Below are 23,096 nucleotides of genomic sequence, written 5' to 3'. Positions count from 1 at the left end.
GCGCGACGCTCGGGAAAGGAGCCCCGCGTGTAGTACGGCTGCTGCCGGCTCCTGGCCACAGAGCACACCCTTCCTGTGCCATGCGCACCCTCACCCTCACCCTCACCCTCACCCTGCACGTGGGCGGGGGCGCCCTGAGAACCGGGGTGAGGGCGGTGCTGGTGGCGCTGGTGACAAGGGTGGGGGGTGGGGCGGGGGGGGAGACAAGGGTCCCGAGGTCTGCGCGCTGCGCCTGCGAGGAGGGAGGTGGTGCACGGAGCCGGAAAGGTCTGAGCATCCGAAGCCCTTGCAATGCCCGTTCCAAACCCCTTCCAGCAAAGCCGAAGCTACAACAGGCATCGCTCCTGCTCATGCCTCCGCACCTCGCGGCGAGGGTGTGGGGGCCGGGGGGGGCGGGGGGGGGGGGCTCGGGCTCGCCGCTCGCTCTTGCGGGATCGGGAGGCAGCCGCGGCGGGAGGCCCGATGCGCCCGGGGCGCGAGGAGCTCTGCGCGCGAGCGAGGCGTCGAGCACGGGAAGAATCACGCGAACGCGGGGACGGGGCGAGGGGCCGCGTACACCCCTGCTTTCCATCCCCCGGCGGGAGGATGGGTGGCTTTCGGGGACGGTTGTCCAGGCGCCGGGCTCGCTATAGGGAGACGTCAGAGCTCTCGGGTCCGCGGTGGGGGCGCCCCCAGCTCCCCCCCCCCCCCGCCTCGCGTATAAAGTCGGGCCGGGCGGAGGCTGCGGCAGTGGCGCGGGGACAGCGGCGCTCTCCGAGGTGCGGTCCCGCCTCGCTCCCGCGCCCCGCCTCTCCTCGCGCTCCCAGGGCTCCGGTCGGGACCATGCGCGGCCGCGAGCTGCCGCTCGTCCTGCTGGCGCTGGTCCTCTGCCAGGCGCCCCGGGGACCCGCCGCCCCCGTGCCCGCGGAGACCGTCCTGGCCAAGATGTACCCGCGCGGTAACCACTGGGCGGTGGGTGAGTGTCCGGCGCGCTCGAGTCTTCCGCGGGACCGGCCAGCGCCGGGGGCGGTTTCTCCGTCTCTCCGCGTGTCTGTGGCTCGGCTTTGGGGGCTGGGTTTGCTCCGAGCTTTCTACGCGAACACCGGCAACTCCTTTCTCCCCAAACTCCACCCCACCTCTCCCCGTCCTGGGCGGCTGTCGGTCCCCCGGCGGCCGCGCGGGCCCTGCCCTGGGGCTTCCCTCTTCCCCCGGCTCCCGAGCGAGCGCGCGGCTCCCCAAAACACCCAGCCCTACGCGGAGGAGCCCGCCTTCCCCACGCCTCCTTTCCCCGGCACCGCTCTCTCCCTGAACAACTTTGGGAAGCGGGGTCCCCGAGCGAATCTCGGAGCCCGGGTCCAGCCGGGCGGCCTCCACTCTGACCCGAGGGAACCCGGCGGCGCCTTTGCGCCCGGGCGGAGAGCCGCAGGTGGGGGCCCCGGGCGCGCGCCCGTCTGGGTTTTAGGTCTGTCTGTGCAGCCAGCAGCGCCTGAACGCCGCCTCGGTCGCTCTTGAACCCTCTCAGCCCTTCGCCTCTGCAGGGATTGTTTTTCTCTGCCCTTCTGCCCAACCCTGCCCCCCCCCCTTGACATCCAGCAGTCTTGGCGCTCGAGGAATCGCTCCTGCTCTCCACGTGGATCCAGGGCTCTCTGTCCCCTGAGCCCTGCTTTTCTCCACCTCTCTGGACCTACGACCTCACCCTCTCCCCTAGCTCCTTCCTCTTTTCCTCTGCCAACAAGCCCTGCTCTTCAGGCCCCGGCTTGGAGGTTCGCTCGTCCGCGCCCCAGGACCCCCAGCGGCCAGAGCCGGGTGTGAGTAACTGGGAGGCAGGGAGCGGTTCTGAAGCCCTAAGCTCACCCAAACGACACCCCGGGACTCCGGCCACGCCAAGCATAGCCTCTGGCAAATGCAAAGCGCCCAGCTTTCTTAGAAATCTCTCCATAAAGCCAACTACAGCAACCCCAACATTTCCTGAGAGGCTGGTCATCCCTAAAGAGATTTAAGGGTGGTGGTGGTGATGGTGATGGTGGTGGTGGTGATGATGGTTGGTGGTGATGGTGGTTGTGGTGGTGTTTGTGTATGTTGGTTTCTATTTCCTTAGTCATCTACTTAGAGTGGGGCAGGGTGTGTTGGAAAGATACTTGCTAATTCACATATTTCAGACAAATCTCAGATTCTCTGTGTGAAGACAGGATAAATGTAAGGAAAGGGGTGAGGCTGGATGGGTCACTTCCTCAGCACCTCTGTGTTGTGTATGCTTCTCTCAGAGAATCGAAAGCGCCTGATTGTATTAGAGTGGTTTTCACTGTCGATGAGTCATTGGCCAGGTCTGACAGCCTCAGGGTTGGAAGCATTTGTGATCCCCCCGGGACAGGGGAACCCAGGAGTCTGGTATGGAGAGGAGAGGTTGGGATTGGTGAAGATTAAAAACAACAACAACAACAATTGTCCTCAAGAAAGGGCACTTAGAAGGTTTTAAAAAAGCCAAACCTAGAATTGATACTTAGTGCTTCTGGGACCTTAGAGCTAGTGACCATTGTGCAGTCCAGCCACCAGCTGGTGGGTTCGAAAGGTGAAACGAAACTTTCAGATTTCCAACCTCTTTTTGCTTGTCCATATATTTTGTACTAAAAAGGCTTTATTGCCCAGCCAGCGTGGCTCAGCAGTTGAGCACTGACCTAGGATCCAAGAGACAGCTGTGTGATTCCTGGTCAGGCCACATGCCTGGGTTTGGGGCTTGATCCCCAGCTGGGGGCATGCAGGAAGCAGCCTATCAGTGATTCTGTCATCATTGATGTTTCTATCTCTCTCTCTCTTCCCCTCTTCCTCTCTCTGAAATCAGTAAAAACATATCGTTAAAAAATAAAATAAAAAGGCTTTATTATTAGGTAACCATTGCAGGCCAAAAGGACAAGAAAGTTAGTTGGGAAGCTAGAACCATGTTATTTCTGGTGCAAGCCAACCCCTATTGCTGTAGCTACAGAGCACATCTGTCCCCAGGTCGTTAGGGCTTCTGGCATTTAATCACCCTTTGTGGTGGTGCTTGGGCATTCCTCACCCAAAAGCATACGGACTGGTGGCAACCTTACATTTCCTTATTGCTTTCAAACACACTCTTTCCTTTTTCTCCCTTGGCTGGCTGTGCAGAATTAAGGAAGACTAAAGGGAAGAGAGAAGAGAAAGAGAAACTCACATTTGGGTCTAAAATGACATTGTGGTTGAGCAAAAGTTGCCTTTGGGCAGACATGCTCTCTGGGGGAATGTGAGTGTTCACGAGCAGGAATGATGTTCGGTTTTAAATTTAGCTTTCTACTCTCCTAAGTAAATGCCTGTCAGCCTCAATCACTGAGGACATACTGTTTAGTTATAATTACATCAAACTAAAGCTACATTTTGCTGTCCACAAGGAGGCGGTCAGCACAAATTTGCAGGTTTGTTAAGTGAATTGCTTCTCTTCTTTGAGAGGAGCATGGTGTGGCAACCTAATACAAGTTATGAAATTGAAAACTTAACAAATTCTTATCTTGCTTGAAGCTCTTGGAAATGTTTTATGTGTGTGTGTGTGTGTGTGTGTGTGTGTGTGTGTGTGTTGACAATATAGGTCAACACTAGCACTGGTGGTGACTCTAACTTCGATGTGTGGCCTGCCCTTGAATTCTGAACTCCTGTGCTCAGCTACGGAATGGTTTGACATTGTAATACTGCTCCAGAAACCGAAATAGAGTTTAAGTATCTGTCCAGAAAAACTAGCTCCTCGAAGTACTCAGCACTTTGTCTTAATGGGTCGTTCCCTGAGTTCGGGCAATCTTCAACTTTTGAGTTCAAGAAAATTCATTTATATTTCAAATCTGCCATTTTAGTGGTATTTTTAAGTGATTTAAAAGGACAAAAGCTTTTTTCCCTTTGGGCATGGTTTTATTTTTTTAAGTGCCAGTCTTGTCCATGCTGAGCTCTCCATTATTATGATATGAACAGATAACAAAAGATGATGGGAGAAGAGGTGGAAGTGGGCATAGCATCCATGTTGCCATAGAGATGATTATTTGGTTGACAGTTGCCAGCTCACTGTGAAATAGGACCCGGGGAATGTGTGCCTCCCTGGGATGTTGTAGATGCTTCCCTCTCCTTAATGGCCAGTCTGTGGATCTGGGGGTGGGGATCTGAACACTACTCAACCATCAAATATGTAAATATCAAAAATTCAAAAAAATGTCACAAGGATCTATATTAAATCAATCACATGGTTTTTAGAAAAGTCCACAAAATTATTCAGGCACGACAAAAATGAAGTTCTTGTTTGTAAAAACATCTCCGGCGCCCCTCTGTTTCATTGGCAATAACGCCTTGCTCCTTTCCAGCACGCTTACAAGATGACAGGATGTGATGGAAGGAAAGGGCGACCGAGGTCATTACTGGGGGCATCAGATTCTAATCCTGCTTTTCCATCATCATGATTCAATTTTCTCTGTGTATATAAAGTCAAATGCTTCTCTACTTCCTGGGAAGTTGTGCAACAGAAGCACTGTTATGGCTAAATGCAGGGTTATTTTGTGGATATCCAGGCACCAAGTTGACTAAGCAGAGAAGTGAGGAGCCAGTCATTCAGGATTCCTTCAGTGGGACAGTGTCCTTAAGAGGGAGCCTTGAAATTGTGGGAAGTGTCGCAAGTGACTTGACAAGTGCTCTCATGGTTTGCAGTAAAACCTCATTTTAAGGCTCCCTGATACTCACAGAGCTAATTTTCTGAGTCACAGAAAGAGTCATGATGTACAGCTGTATGATCCCTATTTTTTTTAAATCTTCACTCGAGAATATTTTTTCCATTGCTTTTCAGAGAGAGCAGAAGGGGGAGAGAGAGAGAGAAACATGGATGTGAGAGAGACACATTGATTGGTTGCCTCCCACACACGCCCCAGCCAGGGCCAGGGATCGAGCCTGCAACTGAGGTTCCCGTGGCTGGAATCGAACCTGGGACCCTTCAGTCCTTGGGCCGCTGCTCTAACCATTGAGCCAACCCAGCTAGGATGATCCCTATTTTTAAAAATAATATTAGAAAGCCTTTTGTGGACCTTATCCTTATTGCCAGACCCCAGAATGATTTCTCACTGCCTTATAGTCTTAGGGTGTTCAAAGACTTCAAAGCAGTATAATATAGTAGAACCTTTTCTTACATGTATGTGACTTTTGGCAAGCCTCATTTTCATCAGACTTATAGGGTGGATCAAATGAAATGATCCGCATTTAGACATTCTGTAAACAGTACATTGCATCACGCAGGCCAGCAATGAAGTCATAGTGAGGGCTTCTCTGGGAAGGGGCTCTTTCTATTCTGTGTGACTGAGGTCTGTCAAACATTATTCCCATGATGTTTCCCATAAATACTTCTAGTGCCAGTCAATGGTGGAGCCACAGAGAGCTCTCATCTTGTGGCCTTTAAATAAAAAGCATGATAGTTTCCTGGCCTTCATGGCTCAGTGGTTGAGCACCGACCCATGAACCAGGAGGTCACCGTTCCATTCCTGGTCAGGGCACATGCCCGCCTGGGGGGCTCGATCCCCAGTAGGGGGCGTCGTGCAGGAGGCAGCTGATTGATGTTTCTATCTCTCTCTCCCTCTCCCTTCCTCTCTCTGAAATATCAATTTTAAAAAGCACGATAATTTTATTAATATTAGAAATTTGAAAATACTATAAAAGCTGATTATAGAGAGAGAGGAAAAATTGAATGAAGAAAGTATATAAGATAATGTGAGGACATTTAAGCAATGGGCTAAGGTGTTAAGAATGCAGACCTTGAATTCCCTACCTCCTTTGACTCTATGGCTGTCCCCACTTGCATACAAGAGTTTCTATGGTTTTAGTGGTTTGGCCTTCTGCACAGTAACTTTTGTTAATTTACATGGACGGGACACATCCCTGGAGCCTCTGATAGAGGTTCGCTGACCACATTAGACATCTGAGAGAAAATTCTGCATTTATGTGGCTGGGGAATGTCGTGCAGAACTTGTTTTCAACTGGTTTTTCATTACATGCTTTACAAACTGTAATTTCTAGGTGGTGCTTCCTAGATTCAATCTCCGCTAAGTTCTGAGAAAGTTGAAATGAGAAATTCCTTTGGTACATTTGTATTACAGATAAGAGATAAACAACACCTTTCTTTTTTTTTTAATCGCACAAAGAAAAACATCGAGACTTTTCTTTGCAGTAGCAATTTCAAATTGGCTGGGGAGGGTGCCTCAATTCCACCATTCAGTTGGGAATGGAACTCAGTGCAACAGAATTGGTGATAAAATTTTAGATACGGAAGGTTCCTTAGATTTCATCTAGTCCACCCTGTTCATTTCCCAGTTGAGAAATTGAAGCATGGGGATGCCAGATGACTTGGCAAAGGTCACCTAGCTCGTTAGCAGAAAAGGCTGGGACCAAACTGGGGCTCCAGAATCGCAGGTCTGAATTCTGTGGGCTCATTTCTCATTTTGAACAGAAAGCAAAAGCAGTCATTTATGAAACTAACTCTTAAGAATAAAATGTTACTTATTCTGCATTTAAGAGCAAGCAGCACGAACATAATTGGGGTCCTTTTAAATTTTTCGTTCATTCGTTGCTCTGAGTTAAATTTGTGGCATTCTGTTTTTGTTGTTTTACAGGGCACTTAATGGGGAAAAAGAGCTCCGGAGAGTCCCCACTTGCTTACGAGGGAGGGAGCCTGAAGGACCAGCTGCGGGAGTACATCCTGTGGGAGGAAGCCGCAAGGAATCTGCTGAGCCTCCTGGAAGGAAAGGGGACCAGACGCCTTCGGTCACCTCCATGGGGTGCCCCTAGGTATTCTCCAGTCTACTCGGGATTCCTTGGATAGCAAGAACTTTACAGATATGGGTTCAAGGCTCAAAGGTATAAGGAACCTCCTGGGGAAGTGGGAGTGGGGCTGGGGTGGGGGTGGGACGGGTTTGGGGAGAGTTGGAAGGAGGGGAAGGGAAGGGAAGAATAAAGTTGTTTCGGCCACACGTCTTCACAGCCACTACACTGGGCCGACACCAGTGCACACCAAGGAAATTAGTAGACAACTGTCACACCATCTTTTCTTTTCATTGTAATAGATTATTTTTCTTCTTAGCACATCAAAATGCTGTTGGTGCAAAACTCCAGTTTAGGGGTTTTATTAGCATGCCAGGCCCGACCAGAATATTTTGCTAGTGAGGCCATATTTGAGTAAATCCCTGTGGGTCTGCAGATATGGTTTATTTTTGATGGACACTTGGGAAAGAACCTCTTCATAGATGTTTTTAGAAGAGAGCTTTCTCGTTTGTGATCTTTTATGCAAAATGGTACTCCTTTTTTTATATAATTTTTTTTTATGTCTTTGTTGATTTCAGAGAGAGAAAGGGAGAGGGAGAGAGAGATAGAAACATCAATGATGAGAGTCATTGATCGGCTGCCTCCTGCATGTCCCCCACTGGGGATCGAGCTGGCAAACCTGGCATGTGCCCTGACCGGGAATCGAACCCCTATCTCCAGGATCACAGGTCGATGCTCAACTGCTGAGCCACACCGGCCAGGCCAAAATGGTATTTCTTCATTTTTGTTCCAAGATTTCTGAGTTCAGGTGTCATCCTAGTATTTCAAAACTTGGTGAACATATCTAAGGGCAACTGATTTTGTCCTGTATATGATTTTACGGAGGACAGGGGAGTACAATTCTACCAAACTGGCATTGCTTAGATACAGGGACAGTCAACGAGTTAAAAGAGAAGAAAACAAGATAGCCAAAAATGAACCGATTCTCATTAACTGTTAAGAAGCTCCCATGAAATTTATGATAAAAGGCAAAAATGATTGGAATACTAGAAGTAACAATAATAGCTAATTTTATTGAGCATGTACTATACTCTAAGTACTGGGAGAGGCAGTTTACCTGCCTCTGGCCTGTTAATGCCCACAGCTGTCTTAGGAGGAAGACTCAGGAAGATTCTATCATTGGCTCCGTTGCAGAGCCTCAGGGAGGAAACCGAGACGCTCACACAGCTTTTCACTGGTGAAACCAGGACAGGCGCCTGTGCTGTCTGCCTGGACAGTGTGCTGCCAGGACACGCATCTTCTCGGGCATGGTCCTCGTTGATCTTACATAAAAAGGGTGCAGGGTGTGGTCGTGTCTCGCTTCCCGCTTTTCTGATAATCACTCGCAGGGCGTGGGGCGCTGGCTCCTTCGCGTTCCCCTGTGGCTAACTCTCAGGCTGACCGCCCCTTTCCAGAGGCTCAGCTGCCTCTCTGGATGGGGCTGTGTGCTTCACTGCCCTTTGGCCCACTGTGGATTCTTTAGGCAAAACTCAAGCTAAAAATTCATTTGTGGCATTAAGTACTTAGAATGTCTCTAGAAGCCTTTGTTCAGAAAGAAAATCTGGATTAAATCGACCAATACAGACATAAGTAACAACTCCATATGAAGCCCTGAGTGATTCTCTTGCCCACACCTGTAGGGTGGGTATCACAGGTGTTGCACGACCAGCTCCCTGTGTGTGTGTGTGTGTGTGTGTGTGTGTGTGCGCGCGCGCATCACAGGGCTCTGAGGGCTCCAGGATTAGTGATTGGCTTAACTTCTGGTTGGCCAGGCCTTTTTTTGGTCAGGTTCTTTGCGGGACATCCCATGGATGGGTGGCCAACAGCCGTGCCTTCTCTTTTGTAACACCAATCCCCACGGCAAACCCCTCTAAAATAATTTTACAAACGCTGACCTGGACTTACCTTCATAGCTCGTTCATCAAAGACACACACAGTCACGGCATTCATCTGTAGGGCCTCACTTTTGAACTAAACAGCAATATCTACTTTGAGTTGCTTTCCCCCCCAAAACCTGGCTCTGCATAACTTTGGATTGTTATGAAAATTCAGCTCCTTCCTCTAGGATGGGAACTTCCCCACCACATTCAGTAGAATATTCTGTAAGCGCGAAGGCAATTACCAAACAATAGCTCTAATCAGCCCTGAGCTGCAGTAGCGTGGGATGGACTGAGTGGACCGCCACAGACAGTGACTGCTTCCAGGGGACAATATTGACCAGTATTCAGCGTGACCTGAAAAGAAGTCGTCTTGATATAACCAGGCCTCGCTTTTCTACTATATCTTTTTATGCCTTGTTCTTCTTCTTACAAGCTTAGAAAGCCCATCCTGTTTGATTCCACACCCCCCCCCCCCCCCCCCCCCCCCCCCCCCCCCGAGTCGAGTAATTAGCTATTGATATTGCTACCATTCTTTTGAATACATTTCCTGGTAATAGGAAAAACAAATCCAGCAGTTAGTTTTGTATGTGCATAGACCAAAACAGCTCACTCCCCTGGCTTTGGAAATTCTGCCTCAGTGAAAGTATGTTGTCATAAAAAAAAAAAAAAAAAAATGAGGACATCTTACAGTTGTCTTACTCAAAGAGGACACACCAAGAGAATAGTTTCTATTAGAAATCCATATATCACTGGGTGTTAGAAAGAAGTTTAGTAACTTAGCCAGGCATTGCCAGAATTAGCAGCAGGAGTTTTCAGAGGCTGAAGGACTTTTCTTAAAAACTATCCATATATTCTCTCCTTTCCCACTTCAGTTATAAGACATCAAGTCCTGTTGCCGTCTCTCCCAGAGTTGTAGTTGGAAACACTAGGCATCTTCCTATGTTTTGATGACAATGATCTTGACTTAATTCAGAAAAGATCTGTGCAAACGTGCACTGAATCTAGATTAAAATATCATGGCAAACAAGCTCCAGAACTTTATCAGCGATTATGGCCAATTATTTTCAAGGTTAAACTTCATCTTCTTTTCACTGTACCCTTCAATAAAGGTTGAAGTTGCCCTTTGGGTCTCTCTTGTCATTTGGACCCAGTTCATTGTTCTTTTGCAGCCTCAGGTTTTTTCCTCTTATTTGGTGGACAGGAAAGGGACCTGGGGAATGTGCTGCCGAGGCTGTTATGGAAACGAAGGAAATGTTGCAAGTTTGCCCTCACTTTAAAGAGACTCCTCCCACTGTCCCATCAAATCAGTACAGAGAATAGAAAGGTTTTACTTATTAATATGTGAAATGCTCCAGAGGAAGCTCCAAATATAGGAAAAGCAACATGCAACCAAGAATAAGTAAAATCCTCTGACCACCCTGACAGTTTCTTTAAGGAACAGAGGAATGTGGGCCCCCAGCTCCTCCTCCTCACCCCCTGCCTCCGGCCCTCGATCGTCCTGGGGTACACAATTCTTCTTTTCCTTCTGGCTTCACTTCCTCTCCCTTGAGCCACACCACTCAGATTCGATATTTTCAGCCAATGGGGCAGACTTCTATGGCCCCTTTTAGGACCTGCGGCTCATGATGACAGATGGTTGGCAGCATCTTCGGGCAGGCTGGCGACCCTTAATAGTGCATCCTGGGCTCGTGGAGGAGAGAAAGGTAATTGGCCCAGGTGGGAATTGAACCCCTGGCCTCATCAGCACCTGGCCAAGAATTGAGCCAACGAGCAGGTAATAACTGGCCTGAGAAAATCGGTTCCTTAATTAGGAACAAATGGCTGGTCTGGATGTGAGAAACCTGAATTTCCAGAATTATGCTCTTGAAAGGCATAATAAACTCTAGTCTGGATGAAAAGTGTTTTCTCATCTCCGTGGGTAAAGCTGCTATATGGGAACAAAGAAGTATTTTTAAATGATAGCTTTTCATTCTTTCTTCAGTCTTAGTTAATTTGAACAGGAGCCACAGTGAGCAACCCACAGTACATTTAGAATTGGCAGAAGCCCAGATGAGCTTGTCTTCCCACGTTGCCCACACTATACCATGTATAGTCATGAGTTTATGATGTAAAATGTGTAATTCATAAACCAGCTTTGATTTGTGTAATGAGGTTTTGCCAAAAGAAGCCAAGTAAGAATTAAGATTCCACATTCCCTAAACGTCCCTCTACCCAGGCGCTACTTTAGACACAATTCATGGGGATAATACATTTAATTGTTAACATTAGTAAAAATATACCTGAGTCATATCAGAGTGCAAGTTATGTCAATATAACAAAAGGACCCTAAAATATAGTGACTCCCCCAAAAGAGGAAGTTCATTTCTCTCTTGGGGACAGCTGTGGCTTTCGAGCATTAACGTGCTCAGTCAGAATCACCTCAGACTTGTCAAAGCGCAGGTTGCTGTGCCTCACCCCCCACACACTCCAGATTCTGATTCAGTGGGTCAGGATAACCTAGGAGTTTGTCTTTCTAATTAGTTCCACATGATGCTGATGGTTTGTTGGGAATGGAGTTACTTCAAGTATCGGACTTCAGCATCACTTACTACACGTGCTTAAGTCTTTCTAATATTTAAAAAAAATATTTTTAAATATTTAATTTTTTCTAATATATTTTTAAGTTGCTGATTTCTCTGCTCCAGGTTCTCAACATGAAGGAAGGAACCCCCAGCTGAACCAACAAGGACAGCCTCTCTCAAGCTAAACCAAACCCTTGAGAATGCATTCCACGGGCATCAACTCTACTGGATCACCCACCAGATTTCCTTTGTGCAAAATACTTAACTATTCTTGTATCTTTCAACCTTGACTAAATTCATGGTTTTCAAGCAGCATCTTCTGGTTTGAACTTGTTTTCTGTGAATAATTGTCCGTGAAGAGTCTTCCAATTAACGCTCTTTGAATCTAGGCTATGTGTCAGGGTTACGTTCCAGTCCCCGACCTGTACCATTCACATTAAAAGCTTAAACACATTGTCGAGAGGGCAGGTAATTCTCCTGTTTCAATTCCAAATGAGAGGACAGTGTGGCAGAGATTAGTAAAAAAACTTGACAATGAGCTTGTGTGCTCATTGATGAAGGCAGGCTGAATTTTTAGTTCTGGCCACTCACTGAATCCTTGCAGTGACTTACCGACTTTCTAGAGGCTACTGCTAGAAGCTCATCCTCTATTATTACCATCAGGTGGACTAAGTTGGAGGTACAGGCTGGCCTGCTTCATCACTTAACGGCTCCCATTTCTTCAGCCCTAACCATGACCAGATGTTTTGCTGAGGTTATTGAAATCCTCCTCGGAGCAGTCTGATAAGCTGAGAATAAACACTCACCCAATAGATGAGGAAACTGTGGGTTAGAGAGGCCAAGTGACTTGTCCAAGGTCACATAGTAGATGGAACCAGGATTCAAACATCCAAAGCCACCAGATTTTTTTTGCAGCATTTAATAGTTTCTATAATACCTCCCTTCCAGTAAATTTAAGTAGCACAGTTTCTTCAAATTTTCATTTCTGGTCTTGGAGTAGTTCCCACAGCTGGATTTAGTCAGGTCCATGGCAAAAGGAGAAGATACATTCAGGAGATTCCCTTCCATTTTCAGAGAACGTGGATTGGTGGTTCGTAACACTCACCAGTCCCACTTTTGTCACGACATTCACATGATGTTAACAGATTTGAAAGCTTCTTGCCATATGCTTAGATTTCCTTCATTTAGGGAAGTCACATTTGAAACAGTAAAGGGATTTATCCTGCTCTTGTTTTGATTGTCAAAGAACCACATGAGATGGGTTCTTTCTAATTTCTTATAAAACCATGTTGATTCACAATTGATACAGAGCCAGACCCAGGGAAATATGTGAAATGTGCTTCAGCATCTTTCCACCTTCTACCTCTGGGACTCTCCTGGGTCTCTTTCCCAAGAACTCAATCCTGAGCTGTGTCAACTAACGTCTGCCATCCAGGTAATGGTGGAGGGGAAAGCCCTGTCAGAGGGATTCGCCCTCCGAAGGACATGGATGGTTGGCACTTCCAGCGGGCAGAGGAAGGCAGGGCTCTAGAACAACCCCATCCAGACTGACACTTGTTTGGCTGTCTCGTGAGAGTAGATGTGACCGGCCCTGTGTTTTTAGCTGCAATCATTTTTTCTCCATGAGACCTGACCGAGAGACAGGAACAGCTCACTCAAACCTCCTGACCTTCAGAGCTGCTCAGTACCAAGCCCAGGAGGGCTTAGAATCCCTTTATTGAAGAGCTTTCTTGAACCCTTGTTTGCAAGAGAAGTCCTATCATGCACCTGTGTGTGCCTGTTTGGTTAGGCCATTTTTAGCTGTGGATGACAGGATCGATCGACCTTGGGTTAAGTAGGAAAGGACAACTTTATGAGAGGATAGTAGGTGGGGAAGACCAGGGAAAAGATCTCAAGGCTGAACTTGCAGGTTCAGTGCTCAAAGGCAGGCCTCTGATTGGGTTGATGAGATGGCAACTGCATACATTGCTACCTCTAAAGCATTCCGCACAACTGCCTAAGTTGGCACTGCCTTTCAAGGCCTCCGCCACCACCTGTGCCCACAACATTAGGCCCCCGAAAGCTTCTTCCACCCTTGGCTTACTTCCAAATCAATCTTTAATGTCTGTGTCTGATTGGTGGAACCTGCATCACATGCCTGTATGGCTCAGTGGTTAAAGCATCAGCCCTGGGACTGAAGGGTCCCAGGTTCGATTCTGGTCAAGGGCACGTACTTCGATTGCAGGCTCTATCCCTGGCCCTGGTTGGGGCGCATGCGGGAGGCAACCAATCAATGTGTCTCTCGCACATCGTTGTGTGTCTCTCTCTCTTTCCCCCTTCCACTCTGTCTGAAAAGCAATGGAAAAAATATCCTTGGGTCAGGATTAAAAAAAATAAAAAGATTCTACTTTGTAGGATGGAACTAAAATTGTGGGACCCTATAAAAAAAAAAAAGAAGAGTTGTTCACAAGATATGGTCAGCCACAAATAATATATATCTTCTCCTACTTTTGGCCTTACAAAGAATTTCGTTGTTGATTTCTGCCTGTTGCTATTTTAGAGAACAGTTAGAACCCAGCCGGGGATTCTGGGAAAGCAGGGCCAGGTGTGTGCACATAGCAAGAACAGAAGGTTGCTTTTAAGAGGTAACAATACTTAGAAATCCTTGTAAGAAAGCAGGGTAATCAGGGGGGATAATCCAAAAAGGAAGGAAGCAATATCCCCTTCAAAGGTGTCCCTTTTAAAAGCACAGTCTTTTTTGTGTTGAGTGCTACAGGTAATTTGGCAGCCTTTGCTTATGATCAGAGGCTCAGTGACACACCACGCAGGCACTTCAAGCGGAGGTATAATTGCCAGCCCCACAATGCCCACTTTTCAGTTCCTACTGGGGTCATTTGATCATTCCAGAGCATTTTTACCAAGCTGTACTTTGCAGGAGTAACGGAAATAAGATGTGGGATTTACATTACTCATGTTCTCGGCCACAGGCTGCTTTAATCAGACTCTGTGAAACAGTGCTTCAAGGGAAAGCCACAGTTAGGAACTAGTGCCATTCCCAGAGCGCAAGGACTGGAGCCATTGTGACACGTGCACTGGAAATACTCTAAAATAATGATAAAAAGTGTAATGTAGTAAATATATAAACCGGTAACATAGCTGTTTATTCTCACTACCAAGTATCCTGACTGTACATACTTGTGGGTGCTGTGCTTTTGTATGACTGACAGCTCAGTCATCACCACAGACATGTGACTGATGTGCTGCTCTGCAAATCACCAGCAGCTGCAGTGTCACTAGGCCATACGAATTTTTCAGCTCCATTATAATCCTATGGGACCACCATCACAAATGAGGCCCCTAATTGACCGAAATGTTTTTATTTGGATGGGAAAGAGACTATTTTGTAGACCTTTAGGAATTAACATTGCATCAGTTAGGATACATTTGGCTGTTAGTAACAGAAAACCCTCAACTCAAACTGCCATCAAAGATTTAAAAAAAAAAAATTACTGTCTCAAATACAAGGGATCCTGAGGGAGGTGGGATTCAGGTTTGTTTAGTTCAATTTAATTCAGTGACTCAAATATACCCTCAAGTTTGATGGTCTTTCCAGCTTCCTACTCTGCCACCAGAGGTTCAGATTTGTCCTTAAGATGATTTCTCTCATGGTCACAAGAAGGCTGCTGGAGCTCGAGGTGTTGCATCCAGACGAGACAACATTCAAAGGAAGCAAAGAGGTCATCGCTTTTTAGGCTTCACCTTGTTAATAGCTATGAGTCCTTTCCCAGAGGCCTCTAAATCCCTCAACCTCAAGAAGCAGCTGAGTCACAGGCTTGCCCTAAACCTATCACTAATGAAGGGAACCAGACCACTGACCTCACCCGGTTAGGATTTACCAATGAGTCCTGTGGGAGGAAGGACAGAAACCTAAACAAAACCAAGGCGCTCTGAATAAGGAAGGAATGTGAAATGGGTTTGGGATGGAGGTCCAACCAAGACAGCAACCGGCATGGAAGTCATTTCTTATGACCTCCCGGAACCCTGGATCTATCAGTATAGCAATTTCAAAAAGTAGTCACTGCTATTAAGTGTGAACATGTGGGGTTTTATCCATTCTCAGATGCTCATGTAAAGTCCTTTTGATGATTTTATGACCATGAGTCCTTAAGAGCAAGCAATTGTCCCTTCCTCTTGCTCAAAACACTGACGCTGTGATTGCGGTTGGAAGGCCGCTCCTCTCTCTCGTCTGGGCCTCTCTCGCCCTTTACTCCTTTCTTTGCCTTACAAGACAAGTGTCTGTCACTGTAACAACATAATTGTTCCTCTTACTCTATGGCGGAAATAAACAGAAATGAAAAGGAAAGAGAGAGCTTCAGATTGTGCTCTCCTCCGCCTGGCAGTTTCCCAAGATGCCTCAGCTATAGACGGCCTGCATGGACAACCTTCCTGAGCCTGAATTAAAAAAAAAAAAAAAAGCCCAGACCTGAGTATAGTCCTTTCTTCCCACTTAACTCCCAAGGATGGAGGGAGACAAAAAACGTGAGTAACGTGTAAAACCATTTATCTTAGTAGTCGGGGACTGGCAGCCTGCTGGTCACGTGCTGCCTGGAGAGGTGCTGCCTGCCCAGACAGTTTCTTAAAAATTAGAATTAGCCACAGACATTTAAAAAGCAAGGGATTTCACATACAAATCCAGGTTGCAAGTTTTTGCAAAGTTTAGAAGACCTGCTCCTGGGCCTGCTTTCCCTGAAGACAACCAGTGCCTGGCGCTGCCCCTGTGGATTCGGCCCACATTCTCTGCTTTGCCACAGTCCCCACCACACCCTAGTAATGCCCTTGCCTGCTTTATTTGTTTATATTACCTGCCTGCCCACTCTACGCGTTGAGCTGATGGTCCTCATTTAACTGTTACAGATGCCAGAGGTAAAAGGACTATTCCATGGTTTGTTTGACAATATTATTTAAATTCCTGCTCATACTTGTGATTCTCTAGCTGCGTGTGCAATATTTTTAGAAGGGTGTTTGCCACATAATATTTGCTCTCCTGGTTGACTTTGAAGATTCACCCTTTCTCCGGCTAGTCACTGGAATTAGGAAGAAAGCCTGTTAAAGAAGAGGCAAAATTGCTAGGCAATGCCATTCACTCTGAAACGCTGCTGGTGAGCAGTTGTTAATAGGTGAACAGAGCTGGAATAAAATCTAGAGCAGGGTGTGGGATCAGACCGTCTATTCCCAGACACGCACTTGCTGAAGCTCCCTCTGTCTCCTGGAACAAACCAAAGAGCAGGCCCTACGTGGAACCCTGCCGAGCTCCTGTGGTCTATGCGGTCAGGCCCCAGTTTGACCTCTCTCTGCTCTGCTCCACCTGATTATGTGTTTGCGAGATGACTGAAGGCACAGTGCTCATAGAACCAACCCATCATTGCCTGGAGACTTTAATGTCACAAGTCAAAATCTTTCACTGTTCTCTGGATAATGACATTGAGAGATAGAACTTGCACGAAGACTTCAAGAGACTGTATGATTTTGATAGGTGAGATGTTAGAGAGAGAGAGAGAGGTGAAGCAAGACCTCTTTGTTATGTTTGAAGACACCAATAAATGTTTGTGCCCAACCTGGACCCTGATGAGGCACAGGGGGTGAGGGGCCTTCCCCCTACCCTCCTAACTCTTGCCTCTGTGAGAGGCTGGGCTTCACGTTTGATTTTTCCCCTCTCTTCTGGACCGTGTGGGCTGACTTCCTTCATTTGGGGTTTGCCAAAAGCAAAATACACAGTCCCAATCACCTGCCACTTAAACCAGAAGCAATTCATTACTTTAAACAGAAAGGAAATGTGTTACAGGCATCCTAGCAAGTCAGGTGACAACGAGACTCCCTTTGTGGCCTGGGCACATCGCCAGAGCCACTGCGGGCCTCCCCATTCCTGGCACTGCTGGGCAGCCTTGAGGTTTCCAGAACATAATCAAGGAAAGAAAATCCATGGCGGTGACTTACAGATTTAGTTTCTAGTAGAACTCAACCAAGATTTTAAAAATATATTTATGTGTGTGTGTGTGAATTTCTCTTTTTAGCATTATAAATTCTCCTTTTGTTTTTGTTTTTATAGGTTTGCTTCTTAAAGTCTATAATTGTGTGGCCTGATTTTTTTGTTTGTCTTTTTCCCCCATGTGTATATAGTTTTCAGATATTTAGGAAGGTTTGTGTTTTTGTTTCAGTGGTTCCCTTGAAAAAATATACCTTTACAGAGCGTCTGGAGACATCTCTTTCTACAGGCAGCCTCTGTCCATTTCCTGCCCTGAACAGCGATGAGACTCTTTCCTCCTTCATTCCCTCCCTCCCTCTCCCTCCCTCTCTCTCCTTCTCTCTCCCTCCCTCCCTCTCCCTCTCTCTCTCTCCCTCCCTCTCCCTCTCCCTCTCCCTCTCCCTCTCCCTCTCCCTCTCCCTCTCCCTCTCCCTCTCCCTCTCCCTCTCCCTCTCCCTCTCCCTCTCCCCTCCCCCTCCCTCCCTCCCTCTCTCTCTCTCCCTCTCTCTCTCTCCCTCCCCCCTCTCCCTCTCCCCTCCCCCTCCCCCTCCCTCCCTCCCTCCCTCCCTCCCTCTCTCTCTCTCCCTCTCTCCCTCCCTCTCTCTCCCTCCCCCCTCCCTCTCTCTCCTTCTCTCTCTCTCTCTCTCTCTCCTTCTCTCCCCCTCTCTCTCTCTCCCTCCCTCTCCCTCTCTCTCTCCCTCCCTCCCTCCCTCCCTCCCTCCCTCCCTCCCTCCCTCTCTCTCTCTCTCTCTCTCTCTCTCTCTCTCTCTCTCTCTCTCTGTTGGCTGCATCATTGCTATGCTGTTGCTACGGGTAACTTTTACTTTGTGTGGTCCCATGAAGTCCCACAGCTGCTTCACCTCTGCTCTGTAGGTGGCGTCCACCTATGATTCTTTCGCTGTGCTGTCCTTAGTCATCTCTGTTGGCTGAAATTCATCCTCTAACAGTTTGTTAAAAGGGCAATACTATCCCCTGAATTCTTGCTTATTCAGAATGACCTGCCTGCAGCCTCTGTTCTGGAAAGAAAGTCCGTCTGGAGTCAAGTTTCTTTCCTGAGTCTCCTGGATAGTCCCATCACCCCTGTGTTGTCCCACACAATCTCAGCAACGTTGGGGCCACACTTATACATTTTTTGTTCCTCTTCAAGTCACAACTATCTTCTAGTTTCACTGACAGTGGTGTTTGAGGGTTTTGTTTCTTTTGCATAATATCTGGGAAGAGAAGAGAGGAAACAAGTTTCACAAAACTATGTTTATCCTTGAACTAGCCTGTGGGACTCTAAAAACACAGGATAGAAAGATGTGGCTTTGACTTTTCCTATAACATGGGGAGCAGATACCACTTTAGCATGAACAGAAGTCACGCCTGGGAATTCCAAATAGATTATCTTGCTTAGTATTCCAGAGCGACCCTTAAGATAGCTATTATGCATATTATCAGATCAATAACTTCAGTTATATAATTTAAGAACAAGATCAGGGGCACCTGGTTTATAAAAGGGAAAAACAGGAATAAAACCCATTCTTTTCATTCCAAGGCAGTTTCTACTTTACTATGCCACACTGTCTCCTACAAATACCCCAGAACCAAAGAGATAATTCCCTTCCTGGGACAATAAATGTCTAGGAAGCAAGTGAATATTGAACGGTTCTTAATATCCTTTCCTGCCTATGAGCCTTAGGTATCACCAGGGTCTTGGTCACTCATGTGCTAATTGGAGGGTGGCCATGAAGTTCACTGAGCCTCCAAGTATCTCCCCACCTGATTTCTTACACACCTAAATTCTATTCTTCAAGATTTATTCTTTGGGTTGGTCATTGTACCCCCAGAAACATACCTTTAAAATGTAAATATTTCTAGATGGCTGGCTATATTAGGATATTTAAGTCATTTATACCTTGGTATTAAATACCAGGTATTAGAAACTAACCTGAGTGGAAATTTATAGTATGTAACGTCTAATGGTAGGCCTAAACTTGTTACCTATTTGCTGTGTTTTGAAGGATACCAGGAAAGGGATACCATGTGTCAAATATTTTTACTCCCCAGGCATCTGAAATTCTACCCTTAGTATAATTATTTTAATTAATTAAATTTGAATGAAGAATTGCCCTACTTGAGGGCTCGTTTTATTGAAATGCAAATATTTCTTCAGGAAAGGTTTAAGAGGTTAGGTGAATGGGGTTTGATTCATGTACGTAATTTAGAAGCAATTCCTTCCCAACCTGAATTATGGAGGGGCATGAGAACATAAAAGCAGAAGATTCCTTGGCCTTCTGGTTTCTCTTAGGGTGGTTTTAATGATACAAGAATCCCCCTGGTTGGGTTGACCTGGTAGGGATGGGGGGATCTGACTGGAAAAGGAGGGGCTTTCCACTCAAGGGGCAGCGTAAAGCCCCAGACTTGGGAGGACTCAGAAAGGAGGGCGTTACTGGGCTGAGGAAAGACCCTTCTCATTCATTTCTGGTGATTCTGGGAAGGAGGCATTCTCTTAGAAAACTTCCAGTGCACAAGCGGCGGGTGAAGTTTTCCAGATAGCCATCAGGTGGCACCCTCAGCTAAGTTACTAAAGCAGGATCGGCATTGTGCAGCTGGGAGGATATCAGAGGTGCTTTGGTCCAGCCCCCAGATCTTGCAGGCAGAGAACTTCAGCCAGAGTGAGACCACTGTGCCTGAGGCCACACATCAAGTCCATGGCAGAACTAAGGTTCCTGTGATCCCCTGACACGGAATCCAATAATCTTTCTATGATAGTAATCTGAAAGGAGTGCTCCTGACCCTAAATGAAACACAATACAGAAAAGACAAAGGAGCCGCTGTTTGAGTTTCAGTTCAAAGACTTGCAGGCTAACCCTTGAGCCTTGAGAGGAGTTTTGGAAGAATGTCAGGCAGTCATATTTACCGAGGGCTTGTCTGCTCTAAAAAAGAGTGAGAGATGGGAGAGAGGCTAAGGAAGAGTTCACAGACTGATCCGGGAAAAGTGAGAAAACAGTGGGCAGGTAAAACCACGAGAACTTCTGGAAGGAAATGAACTTTGAACTAGGGATAGAAATTTTCAAGGAGAGAAGAAAGGGCAACCTACACAGAGAACATAGAGTATTGTCCAGATGAAAAAGAAGGGACAGGCCCACCATCGTAGCAGGGCTGGTCCTGTGCAAATAGCCCATAAGCCCAGCTTCCCTCTCCCTGAGGCCTCTCTCTTTTCTTAGTTGCTCCTCCAGAACCCACCTCCACCCCATGCCCACCTCATTAAACTACCACCAGCCAGGGGTTAACATCACAGTGTGAATTTAAGCGATTGTCTCTTTCCCAGGAGAGCTAGTGCTTTAGGCTGGTCTGTTATTTTGGATAAAAAGGTGTTATCCACCTTGATCAACAGTATAGAGTAGGAATTGGGGAGAGCAAGAGGCTGTCAAGGTCATTTGTTTAGAGCAGAGGGTCTCTATTTCTGAGAAGGTCAATGAGGAAGGAAATGAGTGAGTCCTACAGGTGAAGCCTTAAAAAAAGAGGAGTTTAAGATTTGAAACTGCAGCCCTAGCTGGTCTGGCTCAGTGGCTAGAGTGTCGGCCTGCAGACTGAAGGGTCCTGGGTTCGATTCTGGTTAAGGGCAGGTACCAGAGTTGCAGGCTCGATCCCTGGTCCTGGTTGGGGCACATGCGGGAGGCAACCAATTGATGTGTCTCTCCCACATTGATGTTTCTCTCTCTCTCTTCCCCTTCCACTCTTTCTGAAAAGCAATGGAAAAAATATCCTTAGGTGAAGATTAAAGAAAAAAAAAAGATTGGAAACTGCAGAAAAAATGTGTAGATGTGTTTATCACTGCCTAAGACAATAGGCATGCAATGTATGTTAGCTGAGTGATAACATCTTTATTGACTCTGAAAAGTTTCACCTGGCAAGAGAGCAACATGGTGAAAATGGTATTTAGAAAAATTATTCCAATGTGAGAACTTGGAGAACTTGGAGTAGATGGAAGCAGCAAGAGTCTGTGGGAAGACTACTTTTTTTTTAACAGCTTTATTGAGATGGGATTCACATATCATATAATTCACTCATTCAAAGCACACTTACTTAGTTGGGTCAAAGATAGGTGCAACCACCCATCCATCATCACAGCCAATTGTGGAAAATTTCTATCACCTCCAGAAGAAATCCCATATTCTTTATCACCCTCTATGTTCCCACCCCACTGGCCCCCAGCACTAAGCAACCATGACTCTACTTTCTGTCTCTATGGATTTCCTACCCAGACTTTCATATGAATTTCCATTTCTGTGGTATGTGGTCTTCCACTTAACACAGTGTTTACAAGATTCACCCATGTTGTAGCATGTATCAGTACTTCATCTCCTTTTACAGCCAAATGTCTACACCACATTTTGTTTATTAATTCAACTGTTGATGGACATTTGGATTATTATGGGCTATTATGAAAAATGGTGGTATAAGCATTCATGTTCGAGTTTCTATGTGGACCTGTTTGCATTTCTCTTGGCCAGAACTGACAGGTCATACGGTAACTATATATTGAATCATTTGAAGAACTTCCAGATTTGTTTTCCAAAGCAACCTCACCCTGTCCCATTTCCACCAGTGGTGTATGAGGGTTCTGAATGTCTCTACATTATCACCGACACTTCTTGCCACTGACTTTTTAAAAAAATCTTTACCTGAAGACATGCTTAGAGAGAGAGGAAAGAAGGAGGGAAGGAGAGAGAGAAACATTGATGTGGGAGAGAAACATCAATTAGTTGCCTTCTGTTTATGCCTTGACCGGGGATCAAACCCACAGTCCAGGTCTGTGCCCTGCCCTGTAATCAAAGCGGCAACTTTTCTGTGCACCAGCATGATGCTCGACTGAGCCACTCCGGCCCAGGGTTCCCACTGACTTCTTGATTCTGGGAGTTCTGATGCATGTGAAGTAGTATCTCATTGTGGCTTTATTTTTTATTTTTCTGATGACAGATTATATCAAAGTAGTTTTCCACGTGATTTTCTCTATTGTTTTCTATTCTCCATTTCATTAATTTCCACTCTGATCTTTACTATGTCCTTCCTTCTGCTCACTTACCACTTCTAGGGCTATTGTGTTATCCCACTTTCCTCCTGGGTATGAAATGAGCGGCTTCCTGCAAGTGCACATTGGGAACCGCTGCCCTGGCCTCCCGGTCTTGGAAAAGTGGCTGGTGGAGGTTCCAACCACCACTGTGACTACTTTCCAGGCAGCAGGAAACACTGATAGTATTTCCAGGATGGCTACATCCCATTCCTCTGTCGGAAGCAAGGATTATATCTTATTGTGTCATCATAGGCTGATTTTCCCCCCATTCGAGACTATGGTGTTTTCCCCCTTATTATTATTACCTATCACAGAAATGGCTGTGTAGGTGCCTGATGTCACATAGTCTGGCCTCTGCAACTGCCTTTCGGGACAGTAGCCCCTCTCACCGTAGTGTCCGGCCCAGCAGTTGCCTGCCATGCTATTTGTCCAGCCCCCTAGATGCACGTCACCAGATTGATGGGATTCTAAGGGAATATGTTCTTTTTTTAATTAAATTTATTGGGGTTACATTGGTTAATAAAATTATATAGGCTGTGAGACGTGGCCAAGGATCTAGATGATTTAATCCGGTTTTACGAAAGGGCTTTTACAGTGAGCGGTTAAGGCAGTTAAGAAATTAATCACTAATGAGTCATTAACTCTGCCCACTATTGTGCAGTTAACAAGCTGAGGTCAGGTTATTAGAGCCAGTTCCCAAATACGGGGACGACACTGGCACAAAGCGCGCAATGGGGCTCTTGGAGGGCCGCGCGCGCCCCGCCTGGCGAGGGGAGCCCCCCCTTTCC

General features: G+C 46.7%; 1 protein-coding gene across 1 annotated transcript; it reads left to right on the top strand.

Annotated features, from left to right (window-relative positions):
* Nucleotides 1-819: 819 nt before the first annotated feature.
* Nucleotides 820-7,221, top strand: GRP (gastrin releasing peptide; the record flags this gene model as incomplete). Its single annotated transcript, XM_081149267.1, is given in 4 exon segments — nt 820-955; nt 6,621-6,784; nt 6,786-6,864; nt 7,205-7,221. Coding segments are annotated over 4 exon segments (393 nt in total). The 5' UTR covers nt 820-822.
* Nucleotides 7,222-23,096: the final 15,875 nt, after the last annotated feature.

This window comes from Miniopterus schreibersii (assembly GCF_964146895.1).
Source record: "Miniopterus schreibersii genome assembly, chromosome: 10".
Classification (NCBI taxonomy): domain Eukaryota; kingdom Metazoa; phylum Chordata; class Mammalia; order Chiroptera; family Miniopteridae; genus Miniopterus; species Miniopterus schreibersii.
Note: the sequence above shows the minus strand (reverse complement) of the source record. Positions and strands in the feature narration are given on the sequence as shown.